At 50.6% G+C, this 19,105-nt stretch overlaps 1 protein-coding gene across 13 annotated transcripts in view; it reads right to left on the bottom strand.

Moving 5' to 3' along the window:
• Positions 1 to 18,999, bottom strand: part of SAMD11 (sterile alpha motif domain containing 11) — a 118,559-nt gene extending 99,560 nt beyond the window's left edge. The window contains exons 1-3 of one of the 13 annotated variants that reach the window (XM_032708853.1): positions 18,932 to 18,999; positions 17,470 to 18,281; positions 15,881 to 15,972 (exon numbers count right to left, since the gene is read on the bottom strand). In XM_032708853.1, coding sequence (XP_032564744.1) covers positions 15,881 to 15,972; positions 17,470 to 18,265 — 888 coding nt within the window. In that variant the 5' untranslated portion in view covers positions 18,266 to 18,281; positions 18,932 to 18,999. Of the gene's footprint in view, positions 1 to 15,880; positions 15,973 to 16,190; positions 16,250 to 16,450; positions 16,675 to 16,749; positions 16,787 to 17,469; positions 18,282 to 18,626 lie in introns of those variants that run through there. The other 12 variants (XM_032708852.1, XM_032708854.1, XM_032708857.1 and 9 more) reach the window with 12 other exon arrangements.
• Between the last annotated feature and the right edge of the window lie 106 nt (positions 19,000 to 19,105).

Below are 19,105 nucleotides of genomic sequence, written 5' to 3'. Positions count from 1 at the left end.
ACTCTCACCCAGGGAAGGGGGAGAAACGAGGGGCACAGGGATGCAAGGGGGGGAAAACGAGCAGGAATTCCAGCCCAGTTGCAGTTTATCTGCTGTACTGGGATGGTACTGGTATGGGGATCCCTGATGCAAACACGGCTCAACGACTGTCTTGCCAGGAATTCCCTGCACAAGGAAGGGAGTGCAGTCTCTTCCAGATGGATCTGAACTCCTTCTCTGGATTTCCCTCGCTCCAGCTCAACACAAAAGCAAAATACAAATGTCAAAGCACAGCACAGCATCACCTGAACTCCACGGTGTACTCTCTGCACAGGCAAAACCAAACTAAACCCCAGCACAAACCCAAATTCTGATACTGGATACTCTGAGAAACAGCCAAAATAAAGAGTTAATCAAGCCAGGGTCAAAATCTTACACCCATTGGTTCTGGATACACAAAATCGGGTCTGAGAGGCAGCTCCCTAAGAACTAAATGCCCTATTAAAATAAATAGGGATCAGATGGACAAATCCCTGCAGACATTTCAGCTGGCTCTTTCTCTGCACTGTGCTCAGGCAGGTGAGTCATTCCCAAACAGAATAAGAGCAAAGCAATGCCAGGCCCTCCAACAGGCAGAGCTCTGGGTTTGTTTGGACACTGGGTGCCAGCTGGAACTCTTATTTTTTGATCCCCTCTGAAATCACATTTAAAGTTGGGAAGGTAAATGAAAGGCAAGGAAAACAGTATTTAAAAATACAAGTTGAACGAATAATAATTGCAGATTCCTTCACAAAGGCTGCCAAGGTGGAATTCAGGTGGAAAGAAATTCTGGCCCCCTCGGGAAGCCACTGATCCCTGTGGCTCCTGGAGATGTTATTTGCCGAGCCCAGGAAGTCAGCTGGAAGAGAGGGATAAGGGGAAGGAGATTAGAAGAGCTCCACCTCCCCTGGAGGAGGGGACACCACACAAGAGCACCTTATTTTTCAGGGAGATCTGTTGTACTGGCACCACTGTTGAACGACACAAGCAGTGAATATGTTTTTTAAATTGAGAACGTGTAGCACGAGCTCCTGAGCTGCTGCCTCTCACCCCTTATGTCCTCCTCAGAGCTTCTATTCCTGTCTTCCCTCACCTGCCAACCTGCAGCTGCAGCACAGCTCGCCTTTTTCTTGACAATAAAGTTATATATTGTACTCTCTGCGAGGAAATGAAGCACAACAAGACCCAAAAGTTTGCTGAGTGCTGTGTCCTGGGCTGCTGGATGGGCTGCTGTCCTTCCACGGGCAGGGAGAACGGGGTGCAGGTGACAGGGAAACATGGCAAGGAGGCAGGAGAGAGCTCCTGTCTGGATCCTGACTCTGTATTCCTTGGCTCCACCACCAGCCTGGAGTCCCCAAACACAACTCCTGGTGTGCTGTTGTGGAACCTGGCCCCAAGATCTCTGCTGTTGAAATAAAGGCACTTGTAAAAATATCTGACAGCTCCTCCACCTCCTTGCTCCCTTCTTGCTAATTTTATTGCAAGTGCTACAGTGAGTATTTCGTGCAGTGAAACAGTTTCTTCTGAGCAATGTTTGCAACTGCTCTGTTATTTCCTTCTGGGTTTCAGTCAGCATTTCTGGGGCCTCAAAAACATACATATGTATTTTTTTTAAATTAATTACTCATAACACCCTTGTCACCTCATGCAGCAGAAAGGGGCTACGCTTGACCTTTAGGCAACAGGAAGGGAGCTCACCCTGCACTCTTCACCAGCACCTCTCTGCAGCCTATGAAGGGCTAATTCAGCAGTAACAGAGAAAGAGAATTATTTCAAATACATTTCGGGCTGCTTTGGACAAGAGTGCTTCATCAAAGCTGGGGAAATGCTCTCATTGGGCCTTCTGGCTTCCACCTGTAAAGAACTTAAACTTGCTGCCTGTGCAAAGGGGCTGCAAAGTCCTATGGGGTGTGTGGGTCAGATGTGCCAAAAAAATAATAACCAGTATAATGTTATTTCTATAATTCTACTGATAACCATGGTCAGGGGAGAGAGGGCAGGAGGAAGCAGGAGCCAGCACACACTCTGCACCAAGCTATCCCTGCCCTGCAAGTCCCCAGCAGGTTCTTGGAGTTTTCCTTCACAGTTCCTTGCTGGCAGTAAGGGAAAGCTGAGACATGCTAATGCACATTCCCTTCCCAACCTCGTGGGTATCCTGGTGGGATTAACACAGCATTAACTCCCACACCCTTTCTTTCATGGCTTTTGGTACACAGGGAGGAGGAGGAAAGGTCTCTTCAGGTCCTCCCTGCAGGAAGGGCCACTACAGCAGCTCACAAAGAGGGGGAACTCTGTGAGCAGAGGTTTGGGGCCATATGAGCTGCTGACCCTCCAACCCCTGATCCCTCCTCACCTTTTCCCCTCCTTCGTCTTCCCAGAAAAACTTTGGTACAATTCTCTGCACTGTTAACCCAGGAAGGATTCACTTAAGGCTCTGCAGCTGAGGCTCCTGAGGGGTTTTTTTCCCCTCACCCAATTTTCTGTCCACATGGTGGATAAGCCACCAGTTGAAGAGAGAGGGATAACTGAGATGGGCCAGAAGGGCAGTTTTGAGTTTCTGACTGTATTTTTAATTAATTGCATGGCACTTACAAGCCAATGACAGCTGTCCTATAAATCTAAAACAATTAAATAAAATAAGCATAAGCTAAATAATAGTTTTGTATGTGCCATGCATATTTAAATACCCAAATCACAAGTGTGATATTAATAAAATGTATCAAAGTTCACACTGACATAAACCAGATTTATTGGGCTATATATATAGTACAGCTGGGCCTTATACATATAGCATCACAGAGGTGGCAAAAGCAATAAAAACCTAATCTGTTTGTAGGCAAGCAGCCACCATCATGTTTGATGGGTTCACACAGGCACAAAAACCTCAAACCCCAGCTTTATTTCCTCAATTTCAAAGATCTAATGAGCTCTCTGCATATGACAGCTCAGGTCCTTCTCCCTCACACCTGACACCATTCCCCACACGTTCACTCACAAACCATTTCAGCCCTTCAGCCAGCCCTGAGATGCTCTAATTTATGCCACAGAACAAAAAAAAAAATACTCTCAGCAGCCACTGAAGAGCTGTATAAAAGGAAGAATTTTCCTTCTCCACCCTGTTAGGGTGGGTTCATCCTGATTCAGGGCCCTCAGACCAGCCCAACTGATCACACCAAAGTGCTGCCACTGCAGAGCTTCTCTTTTTGCTCAGTCTTTGCTGACAGGTAAGGATTGAGTGATCTGTGGAGACTGAGCATCCCTTCTGCTCCCTGGGAATCCCTCCTGGCCAGGGAAGTGGAGAAGGTGCTCCTGGGGCTGACACAAGAGAGGGCTGAGGATAAACAGGGCAGCTACTACAAAGGGAATGGAGCCTCAGGGGCTGTGACACGGGGGGAACTCCATTTCCAGCTGTTTCCCTGGATGACAAGGGGTCATTTCCTCTCCTCATCATCCACTTCTCTCTCATCTATTTTTAAAACAGGGGGGTTCATTTTAAGGGAAAACAACGCAGCACCCAAAATTGGTCCCTCTCTGGGATTAACAACACAGCCCTTCTTCCAAAGCCCAGCCCACCTAACGCTGCATTGCAAGAGCAGCCAAAAAAGCCCCAAGAAAACACACACTGAAATGCCAGCACGTTTCCCAGCACTCTGTGGAGCAGCCTGGGTGATGCCACGCATCTTCTTCAGCTCTAATTATCAGGATTCTCTGATCAAGGCACAATTATTTGCTGATCAAGGGTATTATTGATTCTAACCCGTTGGCCTACTGGGATCAGTCTGAATGACACGGCAGACCCCGACAGATTAAATACTGTCAGAACATTCCAGGGAAGCTTTGAGGGAAGATTCTCTTCCTGTTACTGCCTCAGCATATGTCAAGTTTCACAGCTCGTAGGATATCAAGATGTTTCGTGCCAGGCAGGGCTAACAGCACAGCATCTCAGTGCCAGCCAGAGCTGGGGAGGGTTCTCTCTGCAGAGGAATGCAAGAGTGAAGAGGGAGGTGGACAAGAGGGCATTTCCTATAACAGTCCTTCTGGGAAGCAGTGAGGGTGAGGGTTCCAGATGTGCCACGTGCCCACCTCTTCTCCTGTGCTGACATCCTCCCAAGAGGATTCAAAGCACACACCGAAGGAAGGTGGATGTGGCTGTTTAAGGAGCTGCAGCTTTGACAGAACACATGTGAGCACATCTTCAGGCAGCTCAGATTCCACCTCGCTTCGTAATCTGGCAGCAGACTGGGAGGATCAGGAGAAAACCAAAGCAGTCAGACAGGAGAGCAAACTGGAACAGCATCGAGGTGGGGGAAAGGCTTGGCCCTCACGAGAAAGCCACAGAGGTCATTTGTTTGCAGCCCAACACATCTATTCATTACCCAAACCCACAAGCTCGGGCTGGCAAGGAGCAAACACCACGTGGAGAGGATGGAGAGGAAGCACCATTCCCTCCACAGAGGCACCTCCAGCTGCTCCACACACCGGGTTTCTGATCAAACCAATGCTGAACAGGAGGCAAAAAGGCAGAAATCCCACTGGAGACATGAAGCAAATCCTAAGGAGTAACAGACTTTAAGCCAGTTGGATATTCCATCAGCACAACACGCAGTGAAGGGCCTCTGTGGTGGGGAAGGCCCGTCCTTCCCCACCCACCAGGGAGATTTTAATCTTCAATAATTGCACGTGTGATTTTAACAGTGCCTTCATTCATGGGAGAACTCCAAACTGGTTTGCAAACTGGCAGGAAGGCAATAATGGTTTCAGCCCATTATCAGGTGGGAATGGCAGAACCACCAGAAATGCTGAAAAAATAAGAATATTCAACAAATATTTTTCTTTCTGCGCCGGGAGAAAAGGCCAGCCCTGACATGGTATGGATATGAAATACTTTTCAATCCAGCAGTGAATTAGGAGGTTCCCAAACAGAAAATTCTTAAGTGATAATAGATTTAAATCAGCAGATTTAGATAACTTGCTCTCAAAGACTTTTGGAATAGTTATCCCGGGAAGTTCTCCAGAGTCTTCACTCAAGATTTTTATTGAGCCTCAGAACAATGAGGAAATACAAAGTAAACAGGAAAACACGGCACTGTGACTGGATTTTAAAAAGCATAAGCAGAATAATCCAAGGAATTTTATAACCCCCAGGAGAAATAATGAAATAGAGGAACTGGACGAGTCATAATAAATTAACGGAGGGTGATATAATTTATGCAAATTAAAGCTTGTTAATGGAAAAGATGTTAAACTAATATATCTCTTTTGCTGAGACAATAGCACCAGGGTAATGTGCTTAGATTTCTGCAAGGTGTTTGATCTTACACCACCACACAACTTTGTGAACGAGAAATAAGAGCACTACAAGGGAGAATTCAGACCTCCTGTGTCCCCATGTACCAAGACTGGGCTGGTGGAAGGTGGCCCTGCCCGTGGCAGGGGGTTGGAATGAGATGAGCTTTAAGGTCCCTTCCCACTCAAACCATTCTGTGATTCTATGATTCTAAAAACACTCTGCCAACAACATGTCCTGTTGTCCTGCTGGTGAGGGTGGAATTAGACACGGTGCAGATCTATTTAGAGTTTGGTCTTAAGACACAGGACTCACACACAAACATTTTTCAGCCTCCTCTGTCCTTCCCTCTCTCTTACTCTGTTGCATGGAAGTGTTTCCTTGTGATATGGGGGGGGGGGGGGGGTTGGAATTAGTTTTTGCTCTTGTTTCCAGAGCTTGGTATGAAAAGCAGTCAGGAGGGTTAGAGGAGTCCCACCACAACAAAAAAATGACTCTCAAGATGCAAGTTTTTCAGCATCACCCAGCTAAAGGCAAAGCACAGTAACTTAGAGAGCACATAATTTCAAATATCCTTTGCACGTGCTTTTTTTTTTTCCAGATTCTACGGTAATTTAAAGACAACAGCAGAGACATCAAAGGGAGAACTAAATCCTCCCAAAGCAAGGATGATTTTTGCCCTCTGCACGCACCAGGGGACAGGAATATTTACCACCCTCATAGAATTGCTCTTACTGAATTTACTTCTGAGAGACCCATCACAGCCAGGTGAGACTTCAAAAAACCAGATCCACGCTGCTGACACAAACAAGTCCAGATCCACAGACCTGGATGACCAGCTCATAAATTTCAAGCCAAAAAAAAAAAATGTTTTAAGGCATCACATTGTCGATTTGGGGCTTGAAAACCCAAATGCATTAGATTTTAATTCAGAATTAAAAGCATTCTGATAAAGAGTAGCCAGGCTCAGTCTGGATGGGCTGCTCCTTGTCTGCTTTGAGACCACACTGTGCCTGCAAAACCCTCAGCAGTGCTATTTGGGGCACCACTACCAACACCACCACCACCACCAAAAAAACCCCACACATATATAAAAATAAAATATATAAATATATAATATATATAATTATATATATTATATATATTATATTTTATATAGATTAGATTATAAGTAAATATATATATAAATAAATCAGCCCCCTGAAAGAGCCAATGTAGCTTGCTAAGAAATAAAACTGCTTAAAGGACAGAACACCCCACATTTTCCATGCTCTGCTGGGTGTCCTCTGGTGCACACCAGATTTTGACACAAGCTATGCCAGTCTAAAGATGAAAAAGAAGTCAACAAGAGTTAAAGGGATGTAAATCTTGCCTGATTGTGATCAAAGACCATCCTTATTTTAACCCACATTTACTTTTGGTCTCAAGGTGATGTTATCAACTCCACTGCAGCTAAGCAGGAACATGCCAGGAGCATGGATGAGGTCCCAACAGTTTTAGGCATGGAATACACAAGGAACAAAAAAACTACTACATACAACTCATTTTCATTCTTTTAACTGGCTTTAAAACACTGTAAAATACTCAAGACTAATGGGGTACAGTGTTTAAGTAACCCCAGTATTGTAAACTCGAGTGCACTGAACCATCACTGAAGAACCTTGCAGTGCCTTCCTCTGTAAGTTTACTTTGGGGTTAAGTGGGTGAATCACAAGGGGGAAATAAAAGAGGAATTGATATCACAGTCCTCTCTGGGGGGGGAAAAAAAATACAGAAAAAAAATAAAAAATGTAAAAAGGCAGGTCTGTGTGGTTCAGCCCGTGTCACAGAAAAAGAGAGATCTCAAGGATCACAGCTGTGGTGAACGGTGGGAAAAGTTATTGATCTAAAAGAATTCATTTTTACTATAAGGGCTGGTACTTTTACTTATTTAATAAAGGTCTGGCGTCAAATCACTGTGAATTTCAGGATTATCTAATTCTATCTAATCTCATTCAATCACTGATGCTCCAGACTGTAGCAGAAAGGAATGCTTGCCCTTTCCTGTCTTCAGGGGCCATCTCTGGTTGCCCTGGCAACACAGCAAAAGCAGCTTCCACAGAGCCAAGTACCACCTATCACATCCATCTCTGGATAAAAAGGAAGGATGGGGTTGCAAGGGAGTTTTTGCAATTTGATGGGCAGAGATTGGCAGAGCAGCAGCCACCACTGGGGGGGAATGTGCTCCCCACTCCTGAATCAGCACTGCCCCAGAGCCTGGGTGATAAATGCAAGCTCCTGGGGTAAGACACTCCCAGGACTCCACTGGCAGAGCACTCTGCTTGCCTTCAGAAGGAAAAGTTTTATACTAAGAAGCCATGGTGATTAACAGGCCCAAGGTAACTGAAGCCATTTAACATCCCAGAGCTGATTTCTGAATTACCTGAAACGCTCCCAGCACCCAACTGGGAACCAGTAGCCAAACACACAACATTTTTCCAGTGTCACCATTAGAAATATTTCAGATTCTGTGCTTTCTAGACCAAATGGCTGCCTCCAGTGTCTCTCCTATCACCAAAACCTCTCAAGTTTTCCTGCTTCCCAGTTCTCTGGAACTCTCATGGGGCCTTGGCTGATGTCTGCAGATGCTGCACCAAGGTGACTCTGCCTCCAGTGACCCAGCTGGTTGGCAGTGCTGCTGCAAGTTTCTTTCTAGCTGAAGATATAAAAGATTAAAGAGCCTGCTTTCCATAGTGATTGAAGCTATCCTGACATCTTAAAATGAGGGATTTGATGCACGGGAATATTTTCACACAGGTAATCAAATAACAGGGCAAATTTGGGCTTGATGGTATTTCCCAGATTCCGTGGCTCTGTTACACATGTGCAAAATAAAGTAAAAGCTACAATTTCCACACAGACTGGAGGCAAAATGAATGAGCAAGAACCTTTCAGTGCATGGGAATTCCCTCCATCCATCCTTCCTCATCCTCAGACACACGTTACAAGAAAATCCCTTATCAGATTATATTTATGACCCAGGGGAATGTGTAATTTCCTCTCTGTTCTCGCCCTGGCTTTGCTAAAATAACAGAGCCAAAAATAACAGAAAGGAAATGCATTGCTCCAGCAGTGCAGGTGGTGTGTACAGAAGATTCACCTTCACTCAAGAGCAGGGTGAGAGTAAAGCAGAGGTGCTAAAAAATGTGCTGGTTTATTCACAAAACTGCACATGATTCCTGCAACATTAACTAACTCCTGAGGAGAGTCTTTCCTTGTCCTCAGCTGGAAAAATGAGTTTGGGACAGAGGGCCCTACAATGAGTTCTTCAGTGCCATCTGCCAGAAGTCAGGAAGGTGAGGGAGGTGAGCTTGCCCTAACAGAAAAAAAAAAAAAAAAAAAAAAAGCCCTGAAATGGTGTGAATGGTGATTCTTCAGCTGGAAAAGTGAAGAAGATGCATTTCAGTATTTCAAAACACAGAAGGAAGAAGACAGGGAACAGGGCACAGATGCCAAATGAGAATCTGCTGCGTAGCAAGATGTTTTCCAGATAATGGAAATAGAGTGGGCATAAGAGAAACAGGGTAAGACAGTGCAGAAGTGGAAGGGGGGAATGAAAGAAAAACAAACAAACAAAACCCACAAAAGCAAACAAACATGATTGATAGAAGAGGAAAAAACATAGACGAAACAATGTGATTTTGTAAGCACAATATTTTGGCCAAGCAATACTTAAATAAAAACAGAGTGGATCTCTTTTCCAAAGTCTAAGGCCAATCACAGAATTACAGAATGGTTTGGGATGGAAGGGACCTTAAAGCATATCTCATTTCACCCCCTGCAGGTGACAGGGACAGCTCCCACTAGACCAGGTTGCTCCAAGCCCTGTCCAACCTGGCCTTGAACACCTCCAATAGGTTTCCAAGAGGAAACTGCTTCTCTCTCTCCTTGTTCCATAACTGAACCAGAACAAGCCATCTGAAAAGTTCATCATCCCTGCAGACTCGAACTGGTTGGCAGTTTTAAATGAACCAAGTTTATGAGGGAGTTAATCCTGCTCTTCAGTCACCCTGGCCATTCAGATCCCGTGCTCACTGAAGGCATTTGCCACCAGGCTCCAAATTAGCACTGCTCCCTTTGAATAAGGCCAGAAAGTTTGGACACAGACCACTGCAAATTAAAACCAGGTGTCTGTGCCCTGAAGCAGCAGAGACAGCCCTAAGCAGTTTAATGACATCTCTAAATAATTTTGACAGCAAAATTACTTATCCTATGTCACCTTTACGCTGCCCTTGACACGGCGCTAACAAGATGATGTTGCTTTCCCTGCTCCTATATATTTATTTGTCTGTCTTTCTTCCCATGCTTCACTTTCTTTTCCTCAGAGCAGGAGGTTTTCTAGACCTGGTGCAGCACAGCACCAACCACCAGGCAAGGAGTTCTGGCTGCAGCTGCTGATTTCGTGGGTCAAACTTAATCCCAGAGGGGCTGAGGGCTCGGAAACTTCCTCTTCCTACAGCAGAGCCCACCAGAGAACAGGATTCCTCAGTGCCAGACATGACACTTGTCTGTGGGGTGAGGAAACCCCCTCTGCAGCCTTTATGGAATCCCAGGAGGAAATCTGCTCACTCCAAGTAGGATCCCTCACACACACCAACCTCAGCACGAATATTCTTTCAGAGCTTGGCCTGTTATTCACAAACACCGAACTCATACATGGATCCTGCTCTGCCCTTCCCATCACACAAAACCTTTTGCCTCCAGTGTCTCATCACTGCTCTCTGCAACAGCAGAAATGTTCATCACAGCTCTTGCACGAGGACAAACCTCCCCCACTTGGAACTCCTTGAAGCCCATTGTAAGATAAAATTATTTTCCTAAGCCACAGCTGCTCGTATGTCTCTGCTGCTCACTCACAAGGCTGCAATCCAATTAATATTTTCCTTTCCAGAGGGTATTTAATAATCCACAAAATTAAATCCTTCAGTATTGTGCTGGCACCCTTGGTGCCATTGATCTGGGTTTGTTTTGCCTCTGTGTGAAACAATAACCAGCCCTTTTATTGGTGCAAGCCCCGTCCTCCAAACCTCTGACAGTGGGCACCACACAACTGCCCTGCTCAGGAGCAGAGTTTTTGAGGACCACGAGGAGTAATTTCCAGAGCAGAACACATTTAGGGGCACCTCTCTTTGCCACATTGATTCTCTGTTCAAGCTGCCAGTTCTCCCCTGGAAATCCCCTTTTGGTGAAGCGCTCTATGACCCAAAACCAGTTGATTTTAAGGACTCTCCTGTGAAAGAAAGAAGCTGACACACGTTTTCCCACTGTCCTCAGATCACAAAGCCCTGCAAGCTGAGGCTGTGGACTCAAACTCAACACCTCTTCCCATCCCTGGATGGGATGTGTGAGCCTCTCACCCCATTTAAGACCACGACACACCTTATCTCCCGTTTCTCCCTAAAGGTGAAATCTGACAGATTTTGAAGAAACTTTTGTTGAGAATTCAAGTTGAATTCTCAAGTCTGCAGTGCAGCACACACACGGTAAAAATCACCTGAGCCAAGTCCATTAAAAAGCAAAACAGAAGGAAAAAAACCCCACAAACAAAAAAAAAGCCCAACCAACTCAAAAACCTCCAACAAACACTAACCCAAACTAAAATGTGCTGGATTAAAAGCAACAAGCCAAATCAGCATGAAACCACAAATAAAAATCAACAGACTGTGCCAAAGACCTTGGGGGGATAAAGAGGTTTATAAGTCTGCTTTACAGAGGGGCTTTTTCCACATTCATAAGGCAGCCCCCCGGGACACAAAGGCAAAGTTATGAAAACAGTCCCCTTCACATAAACCCCAACGTTCTCCAGCTCCAATCCTTAAACCCACAGCAGCTCAAAAATGAACCTAAATCTAATCTGTTCCATTAACAGTGAAATTTCAGAATTAATCCTGACTCTACAGGCAGTCAACTCAGTTCTCCAGCAGGCAAAGTCCTCTTCTCATAGGAAAGTTCTCATGAAAGACTCATGTCCAGCGTGAGAGATTCCCCTTTTGGGACAGTCTCTGAATTTGGGTCCCACCACACGGGGTCTACTCAGTAACCCAAGGATCTCCCTTCTCTGCCCCTGTACAGCTCCTGGCTCTCCAGGAAACCTGTGGAGCAGGCAGGACAGCATCCCTGGGGAAGGGCAGCGAGTGGAGCTGCAGCCAGAGCCAAACAGCACGAGTGACACAAAGCCACTCGCTGGGGGTGACATAGAGCTGCCTTCCACCCCTGCACCCAAAAGCAGGGAACAGGAGAATGCTCAGAAACCCTGGGGCTAAATAACAAGAGATTTTGCTGTTTACTGGCATTCAGTTTTATTAGAAGTAAGCAGACAGTTACTTTTTCCATCCCTGACAAAGTCTTGGACTAACGCCTTAACCTCGGGGCATCAAACGAAAACAACAACGACGATGACGAAGAGCAAAAAAGCAGCAAATAAATCACATATAAACCAAACCAAGAGCAAAACACAGCCCCAGTAAGCAAATGAATTACCATTGTCAGTGACCGAGTTATGCACAACCAACATGTGTCTCAGCATGCGATGAAGGAGACGGGACAAAAACCAAACATCACTCTGTGGTAGTTTTTGTTTTGTTTGAATAGGGCCATGTCACAATAGCTTTGGGGAACCCAGCCTTCCCTCGTTCACCTGTGACCTGAACCTTGAACTTCAACATGGGCCACCTTTCAAAGTGACACCCTGTCCAAGAACAGATGGGAAAAGAGGATGAGGAGCAGAAAACGTCCAGTCAGTCCTAACTCACTGTTAGAGGCAGCAGCACTAGAATGGAAACATAGTAAAGGGTCACACACAGTCTGATGGGGGAAACAATCAAATGTATCTTAAGGAATGCCTTTCTGCTGCTATCCTGGATACGCAATGCAACTTCGCAAATCTAAATTATTGTCATTTAGCAATAAAGATTTTAGACCTGTTCCCTCCTCCCTCTGGCTATAAAAGCCCACTGTCACTTTAAAGACCAGTCCTGGTTGTGGGTTGAAAGCAGAGATGGAGAGAATGCACAAGTAGTATTCAAACTTCGATGGGGCAGAGGGAACCCTGTGGGGAATGGGCTTCACCAGAATAGACTGGAATCCATCCAGGGCTCCAAACAAGACAAACTGCCCAGAACTGACAAGCACAAATTTGGGGGGAAGACCCCTAGTTCACATCTGACAACTCAACTTTGTGAATGTTTGTATCCTGTGCCTCTGCAAAACTGAAGGGACCCAGACCTGTGCCATTCCTGCCCTCCAGATCTGAAAACCTTCTGTGCAAAGGCCGGGGCACAAAGCAGAAGGGCAGACACCACCTCCCCTGTCTGACAACTTACTGCGTGAACGCTTGGCATCCTTTGCCTCTGCAACACTGAAGGGACCCAGACCTGTCCCATTCTTCCCTTTCTGACCTGAAAAGCCTCTGTGCAGAGGCTGGGGCACAAAGCCCGGGGGGCAGACACCGCTTCCCCCATCGCTGCGTGACCCAAAGGATAGGGCACAAAGCCCCAGGGACAGATACCACTTCCCCCATCGCTGTGTGACCCAAAGGAGAGGGCACAAAGCCCCAGGGGCAGACACTCCTTCCCCCATCGCTGTGTGACCGCAGGGACGCCTCTGCCCTTCCATCCTCCCAGCGCGCAGGGGATGCCCTCCCCATCCTCCCGCACTCCCGCGGGTGCTCTCCCCGCATCCCCCACGGCTCGGCGCGACCCTGCGGGGCCCTCCTGCATCCCTCCCCTCCTCCCCCTCGCCTTCCCCCCGCTGATTGATGGATGCCGGCGCGGGGGCGGCCGCGGCCCGGGGGGAGGAGGCGCCAGGGCGGCCGGCGCGACGCGGCCGCTCTCTCTCCCCCCCCCTCCTCTCTCCCCTGAGCCTCGCAGGAAACCGGCGGTCGGTGGCGGAGCGGGGCCCGGCGCCGGCCCCTGTCTGCAGCTGCGGCAGCAAACGAGCTGCGACGGGGCGGCGGGGGGCGGGCGCCGCTCCCCCGGCACCGCCGGCACCGCGGCCGGGGCGCGGGCACGGGCGGGGGGGACGCGGCGCCAGCCCCGGGGAGGGATGGGGGGGGTACCGCGCTCGGCTGCCCCGCGGGGACCCCGCGCAGCGGGGGAGGAGCTCGGCCCTCGGGGGGAGCAGCTCAGCCCTCGGGGGGAGCCGTGGCCGGCTCGGCTCCGGCTCCTGCCAGCGCGGGGTTGGGGCACGACGCGGTTTCCCTTTACGGACGGACCGCTCCTCTCTCCTCTCAGCCTTAGACGGAGAGCCAGGCTTGAGCCCCTGCTCTTCCCGCCTGGCTGGGACACACTGGATGTCACCTTTCCCAAAGGAAGAGCCGGGCTCAGCCCTTGGAGCGCTCCCTTTGCTGCCTGCGGTGAGCAGACGGGGAGAGGGGCAGATGCCTGCAAGCAGCCGGGCTTGCCCCTTTTCCAAAGGCAGGGCTCGAGTTTTCCTGGCCTATTCCCGCTGTCCAGGGACTGATCAGTGGAACCGGCTGCAGGCAGGATCAGCTCCCCAGCTCCACACCCCCATGGGATAACACAGCAGCACAAGGACCAGGCATTGCAAATCTCAACTGACCGACACTGTAAAATATAAAGGATTTCTGCACTGGAGGAGAATCAGCCCTTTGATCTCAGCGGTGCTTGACTGGGTGATCACTAAATGGGGAAAGGGAAACTGTGCCCGATTTTTAATCCTCCTCCTTATGTGACTGTTTGGAATGTGTAGTGCACGTAGCTACGACAAGGCACTAGCAAAAGATTTCAGGTTCAATATGTGGAACTGTCCTTTGGTCAGATAACGTGTTCTAATTACAGCACAGAAAGGGCAGCGAGCACTGACAAAAAAGAGTTCTGATGAAAGTCCTCACTGGGGTTTGGCCTTGCTGTGCAAATTCTGACATCAAAACCCCCTTCCAGCTGGGGAAGCAGCGGGAGGCAAGCCCAGAAAGATTTATTTCTCCTTTCCCAAAACTACACCAACCTCTTTTTTCCTCTATCTGAACTTCTCAAATTCAGTTCCAAAAGTCTACCAGACACTTGTTCCATGCAGAGCTGCCTTCCCATCGGGAAATGCACAGATCCCTGCACAACTATTAAAAATGCTGCTGCTAGGAAAGCTTAGTATGGCCTTTGGGCTACCAACTAATGCAACTTGGTACTCAAAAAGTGACCAGCAGACAGTGTCACCTGGCCAGACACTTCTCAACACCACCACAACTGTGGCACATCCCTTTGGTCCGCCGATTGTTGGCTCTGATCCGCACGATTGGGAACCAAAGCACATGCCAAGCTCCAAGCTGGAGGAAGCTGATCCCACCACAGCACACACCTTGCCCCATCAACCCAGAGGAACTCGCAAGAGCCACAGGTTTCAGTTCATTTGGTTTAAAACACCACGGCAATGGGGCAGCAGAACCAGTCCCCGTGAGCCCGCTGGGCAGTGGCACAGACCTGCTGCTGCTCAACGCACAGGCAAGACACCTTCACATTTAATTTATGTGGCTCTGATTACTGTTCTGAGCCCCCTCCCATGGGAATGTGGATACAACCATGCATACACAGAGATATTACCCAGGAACGATACAAACTCACAATTCTATCTGTCGTGCCAAACCATAAAAACACTGCGTGTGGACAGAGACTTGACGCCAAAGAAGCAATAAAAAAATTTTTAAAAAAGGTTGATTTCAGTGGGTAAAAGCACGAAAATTTCCAGCTGTATTTGTTTCCACAGTGCTACTGGCAGTGGTGTTCTTTCAGACCGACCTGCTTTAGTTCACCAAACCAACAGCTTCGCCCTCCCGGTTAGATATTATTGTACTTTATGGTTATTTTCATACATGATGAACTGTTTTAAAGCCTTACTTTACTATGATTTCAGTAGCTTTTTATTTACAGCATCAACATCTTTTCCATGAAAATGTCGATGAGAGATTTTGAAAGTCTGAGGATAAAGGCAAGACAGCAGAATACACAAGGAACTCAAAAGTTGGGAAGAAAAGATCTCTAAAAGCCATAACTGTGACCTGTGACCTGAATGTAGTTCAAGTTGTAAGCATTTAAGACAAGCTTGTTCCTCATTAAGTTCATCTAACCAAATTCACTGATGGGTTTGTAAACTGTGGCTGTCCTGACTCTGACACGTGGGTGCAATTACAATTCCCTTTCGCTTTATTTAGCCATTTTTACACCTCTGCACAATACACAAAAATGAAGGGGTGGGAATAAGGAAGAGGCTCCTGAACGATTTGCCTTTGCGCACAGACAGCTCCCCCTGAAAACCAAAAAAATTGCGCCGTGTGCTGCTTCCTTTAGGTCAAACACTGCTCTTCCCATCTGCTCTGCTTCCAAACTCCTCTCCTGCTCGCCTCTCCCTAGACTGCAGGAACCCTCACAGTGCAAGCAGGGCTCTGGCAGACTCGATGACCCTCAGAGATCACGGTTTCATGATCACAGAAGCAAAGGGATTTTTTTTTTTTTTTTTTTAAAGGGAAGGAGGCAGAGGAGAGGAAAGATGTCTTAGCTAAAGCACATAGTTTAACAATAATCTTACCACTGGAGACGAAATTCGACACCCAGGGCAATCACAGATTGGAGGATGTACCTGTAAGATTCCTTTGGACATAAGAGTCTTCAAACTTTTCCCTATATGCAGAGGAGAAGAAAAAGCAGAAGAAGAAGAAAAAGGATCAGCGCGTTTATAAAAGGAAAGTATTTAGGGAAAGGGGGGAATAGGGAGGGGGGGTGCACGCGTCTGCTTCCCTATACACACCCCTCCCCTCTCCTGCCTACCAGCACCCACCCCCGCCTGCCGCTTCATCCAACTTTCTCCCCCGCAGGTACCCGCGGAGGGAAGGAAGCACCGGCGCAGCCCTCGGCAGCCGCTGCCTGTCCTTGGTGCCAGCGCTCCCGCAGCCCGGCAGAGCCGCGGCAGGAGGAGCTCCCGCACACCCAGGGCAGAGCCGCGGCAGGAGGAGCTCCCCCAGCCCGGCAGAGCCGCGGCCAAACCCCCGCAGGCTGCGCGCTGCCCACGCACCCGGGGCACGGCCGGGCGAGCGGGGCAGCCCACGCGGCGCCTCCCCGCTGCTCCTCCGTCCACTGCGCCTCAGTCCTCCTGACTCACCCCAGAGGAATTGAGCTTTTCCCGAAGGCAGCAGGAGCCCCAGTAATAAAAAAAACGGGAGCGATGCGCACGGGAGCCCCGGCAATTAGCGCGGCGGCCCGAAGCGATGCCCCGGCGCTCTGGCGATCAATAACCCAGGCGAGGTGTCAGTCACCTCCTAATCGCTCCTCAGCCCCCCAGGGCTGACACCTCCAGGTCTCAGAGCTCATTACGTGCCGCATCGGCTCCGCTCTCTCCCCGCCCGCCCCCGCTGCTCCCCCCGGAGCCCCCCGCTCCTCCGCCGGGGCCCCGCTCTCCACCTGCCGCCCGCACCAGCAGCTCCGCCGCGGTGCCGGGACTGCGGCGCCGGCTCGGGCGGGCGGGGAGGGGAGGGAGGGAGGCAGGGCAGGCGCCCGTCAGCAGCCGCCGGCGCCGCGGAGGTCCCGCACCACCCAGCTGCGAGGGGAACACCCCCTCCGCCCCGCCCGCCGCCCCGCCGGTGCCTGGCCGGGGCTGCGCTGCCGCTCCCCGCGGCGCCGGCTCTGCCCGACACCACCGCCGCCGACACCGCCGGGGGCTCTCGCAGGGGCGGGCGACCACCCCCGCGGGGCGCCGAGCCCCCCGAGAGCCCCCGCAGCCCGCGGTCCGCCCGCTGTTCAAACCTCCGCCCGCGCGGAATGAAACTTCTCTCCACCGAGAAAGGAGCACCCCCCCCCCCCCCCAAATCAACGCTCAGCCTTCCTCACCCACCCCCACCCCCCAAAAAAAAAGGAACTATTCCTAAATCCCCCGGAAAACTTGGCCGGTTCCGGGGCGCGGGGATCCGGCGGAGAGGGGCCGGGGGTGCGCGGGGGAGGGGGGCACGGCCGCAGGGGATCAGGGCTCAGCTCTCCCCGTGCGGGCGCTAATAGCCGGTAAGCTCCCCCTCGGATCCCGCTCCCCCTCGGATCCCGCTCCCCGAGCGCGGGGGCGAGAGGGAGGATGCTGAGGAAGAGCGGAGCGGCGCGGGGACCCCGGCACACGCCGAGCGGTGCCTTTACCTTTGTGCCTGATGCTGCGCTTCCAGTCCTTGGCCGTCTCCCTGCCGCTGACAAACTGGAACTCGTTGGGGGTGAGCCACTCACCCCGGTACCGGATAGAGGGTCCTTTGCTCCCCTGGCACAACTTATTGATGTAGAGCAGCGCCTTGTTCTCCCCGCACTCCACCTCGATGCAAGGCTCTCCGTTGTCAAAGAAGGGCTGGAAATCCGGGATGGAGGAAAACCTCTCCAGCATCAGGTCCTCGGGGAGGTGGTGGGGGTGGTGCGGGTGGTGCGGGTGGGGGTGGTGGGTCTCGTGGAAGCCCAGGTACGCGCGGTGGGCAAAGATCTGGTCGTAAGCCGGCGGGTGCGGGGTGACCACCGGAATGGCAGCGGCGGCCAGAGGGGCGAGATAGTCAGGTAAGGTTTCCATGGGCTGGTTAAAAGCTGCCAGGGCCATCTCTTCCCTGTCAAGTCGCTCCTTCTTGATAGCAGGCATGGTGCCGCTGCGCTCCCCGTGCGCCCTCGTCTCTCCAAAGCACAGTGGCTCTAATGTCTCCGGTTCAACTTGCCCCCGCTCTGGCTGGAGTTTGGATGAAATGCGCCAGCAGCAGCAGCAGCAGCAACACAAGCACCTTTGGCGCTCGGGTGCCGGAGGTGGCTGGTATCCCCCGGAGCAGCCCGCTAACAAATCTCCTGGGCTGGCTCCCCAGCAGAGCTGTCTGGGATCCCTCTCCCACGGAGAGGCTAATGTACCGTAGACCCGGGAGCTGCTGTGTGGCTCGCAGATCTGCCCCTCCGGACTAATACCTGACATCTCGGAGAGGTCTCTGCTGCCGTAGACATTATTTTGGTTTAAAAAAAAAAAAAAAAAAAAAAAAAGCTTATTGATTCCCTTAGATCGACCCACCTTCTCACCAGGCTGGAGGGTTCCCCGCCGCCCACCCAGAGCCCCCCTTTCACCCTCCCTCCCCCGCCGCTTCCTTTAAACTGACACCTGGTTTATTTATTTATATGCAATAATTAAAATTAAACGCTGCGCCCCCGCCGCCGCCCCGCGACCCCTCCCCGCCCCGCCGGCGCCCGCCGGGAGGACGGAGCCCCGGCCGGTGCCGGCTCTGCCCGCGGGGCTCCAGACACCCGGGCGGCGGCGGCGAACTTTCCCCGGGGCCGCCCACCTTCACCTGCGCGGTGCGGACTCGCCCCGCTCCCACCGAAGCCTTTTATGATCCCCCGCGAGTTGGTTATTTAATTTCCACTCCCGCACGAGATTTTAAGAAACGTGGTGTTACGCTCCGTATCTCTCTGTATATACATACAGATAGACAGATAGACAGATAGATCTCTACACGCGCGCAGACACACAGACATCTACGGTGACATCCCCGCCGGCTCTGCGCTCCCCACAACGCTGCCCCCAGCCCCAAAAGCCGGCGCTGTGCCGGGCGGGCCCCGCACCCCCCCGCCCCGAGCCGGGACAGACACGTATTGATCTGTGCTCAGAAGTCACCGCACAGTTCGGAGACTCTGACCAAACAAGATTTCCCTCCGCCGCCGCCGCCGCCGCTTCTCTAACTTGGCCCATTTAAACAGCAGAGGCGCTTTGGAAGCGCCGCGCCGGCGGCAGCGAGGGGGGTGAGCGACGGACGGCGGGGCC

This window comes from Chiroxiphia lanceolata, chromosome 22, assembly GCF_009829145.1.
Source record: "Chiroxiphia lanceolata isolate bChiLan1 chromosome 22, bChiLan1.pri, whole genome shotgun sequence".
NCBI classification, from domain to species: Eukaryota; Metazoa; Chordata; class Aves; order Passeriformes; family Pipridae; genus Chiroxiphia; species Chiroxiphia lanceolata.
Note: the sequence above shows the minus strand (reverse complement) of the source record. Positions and strands in the feature narration are given on the sequence as shown.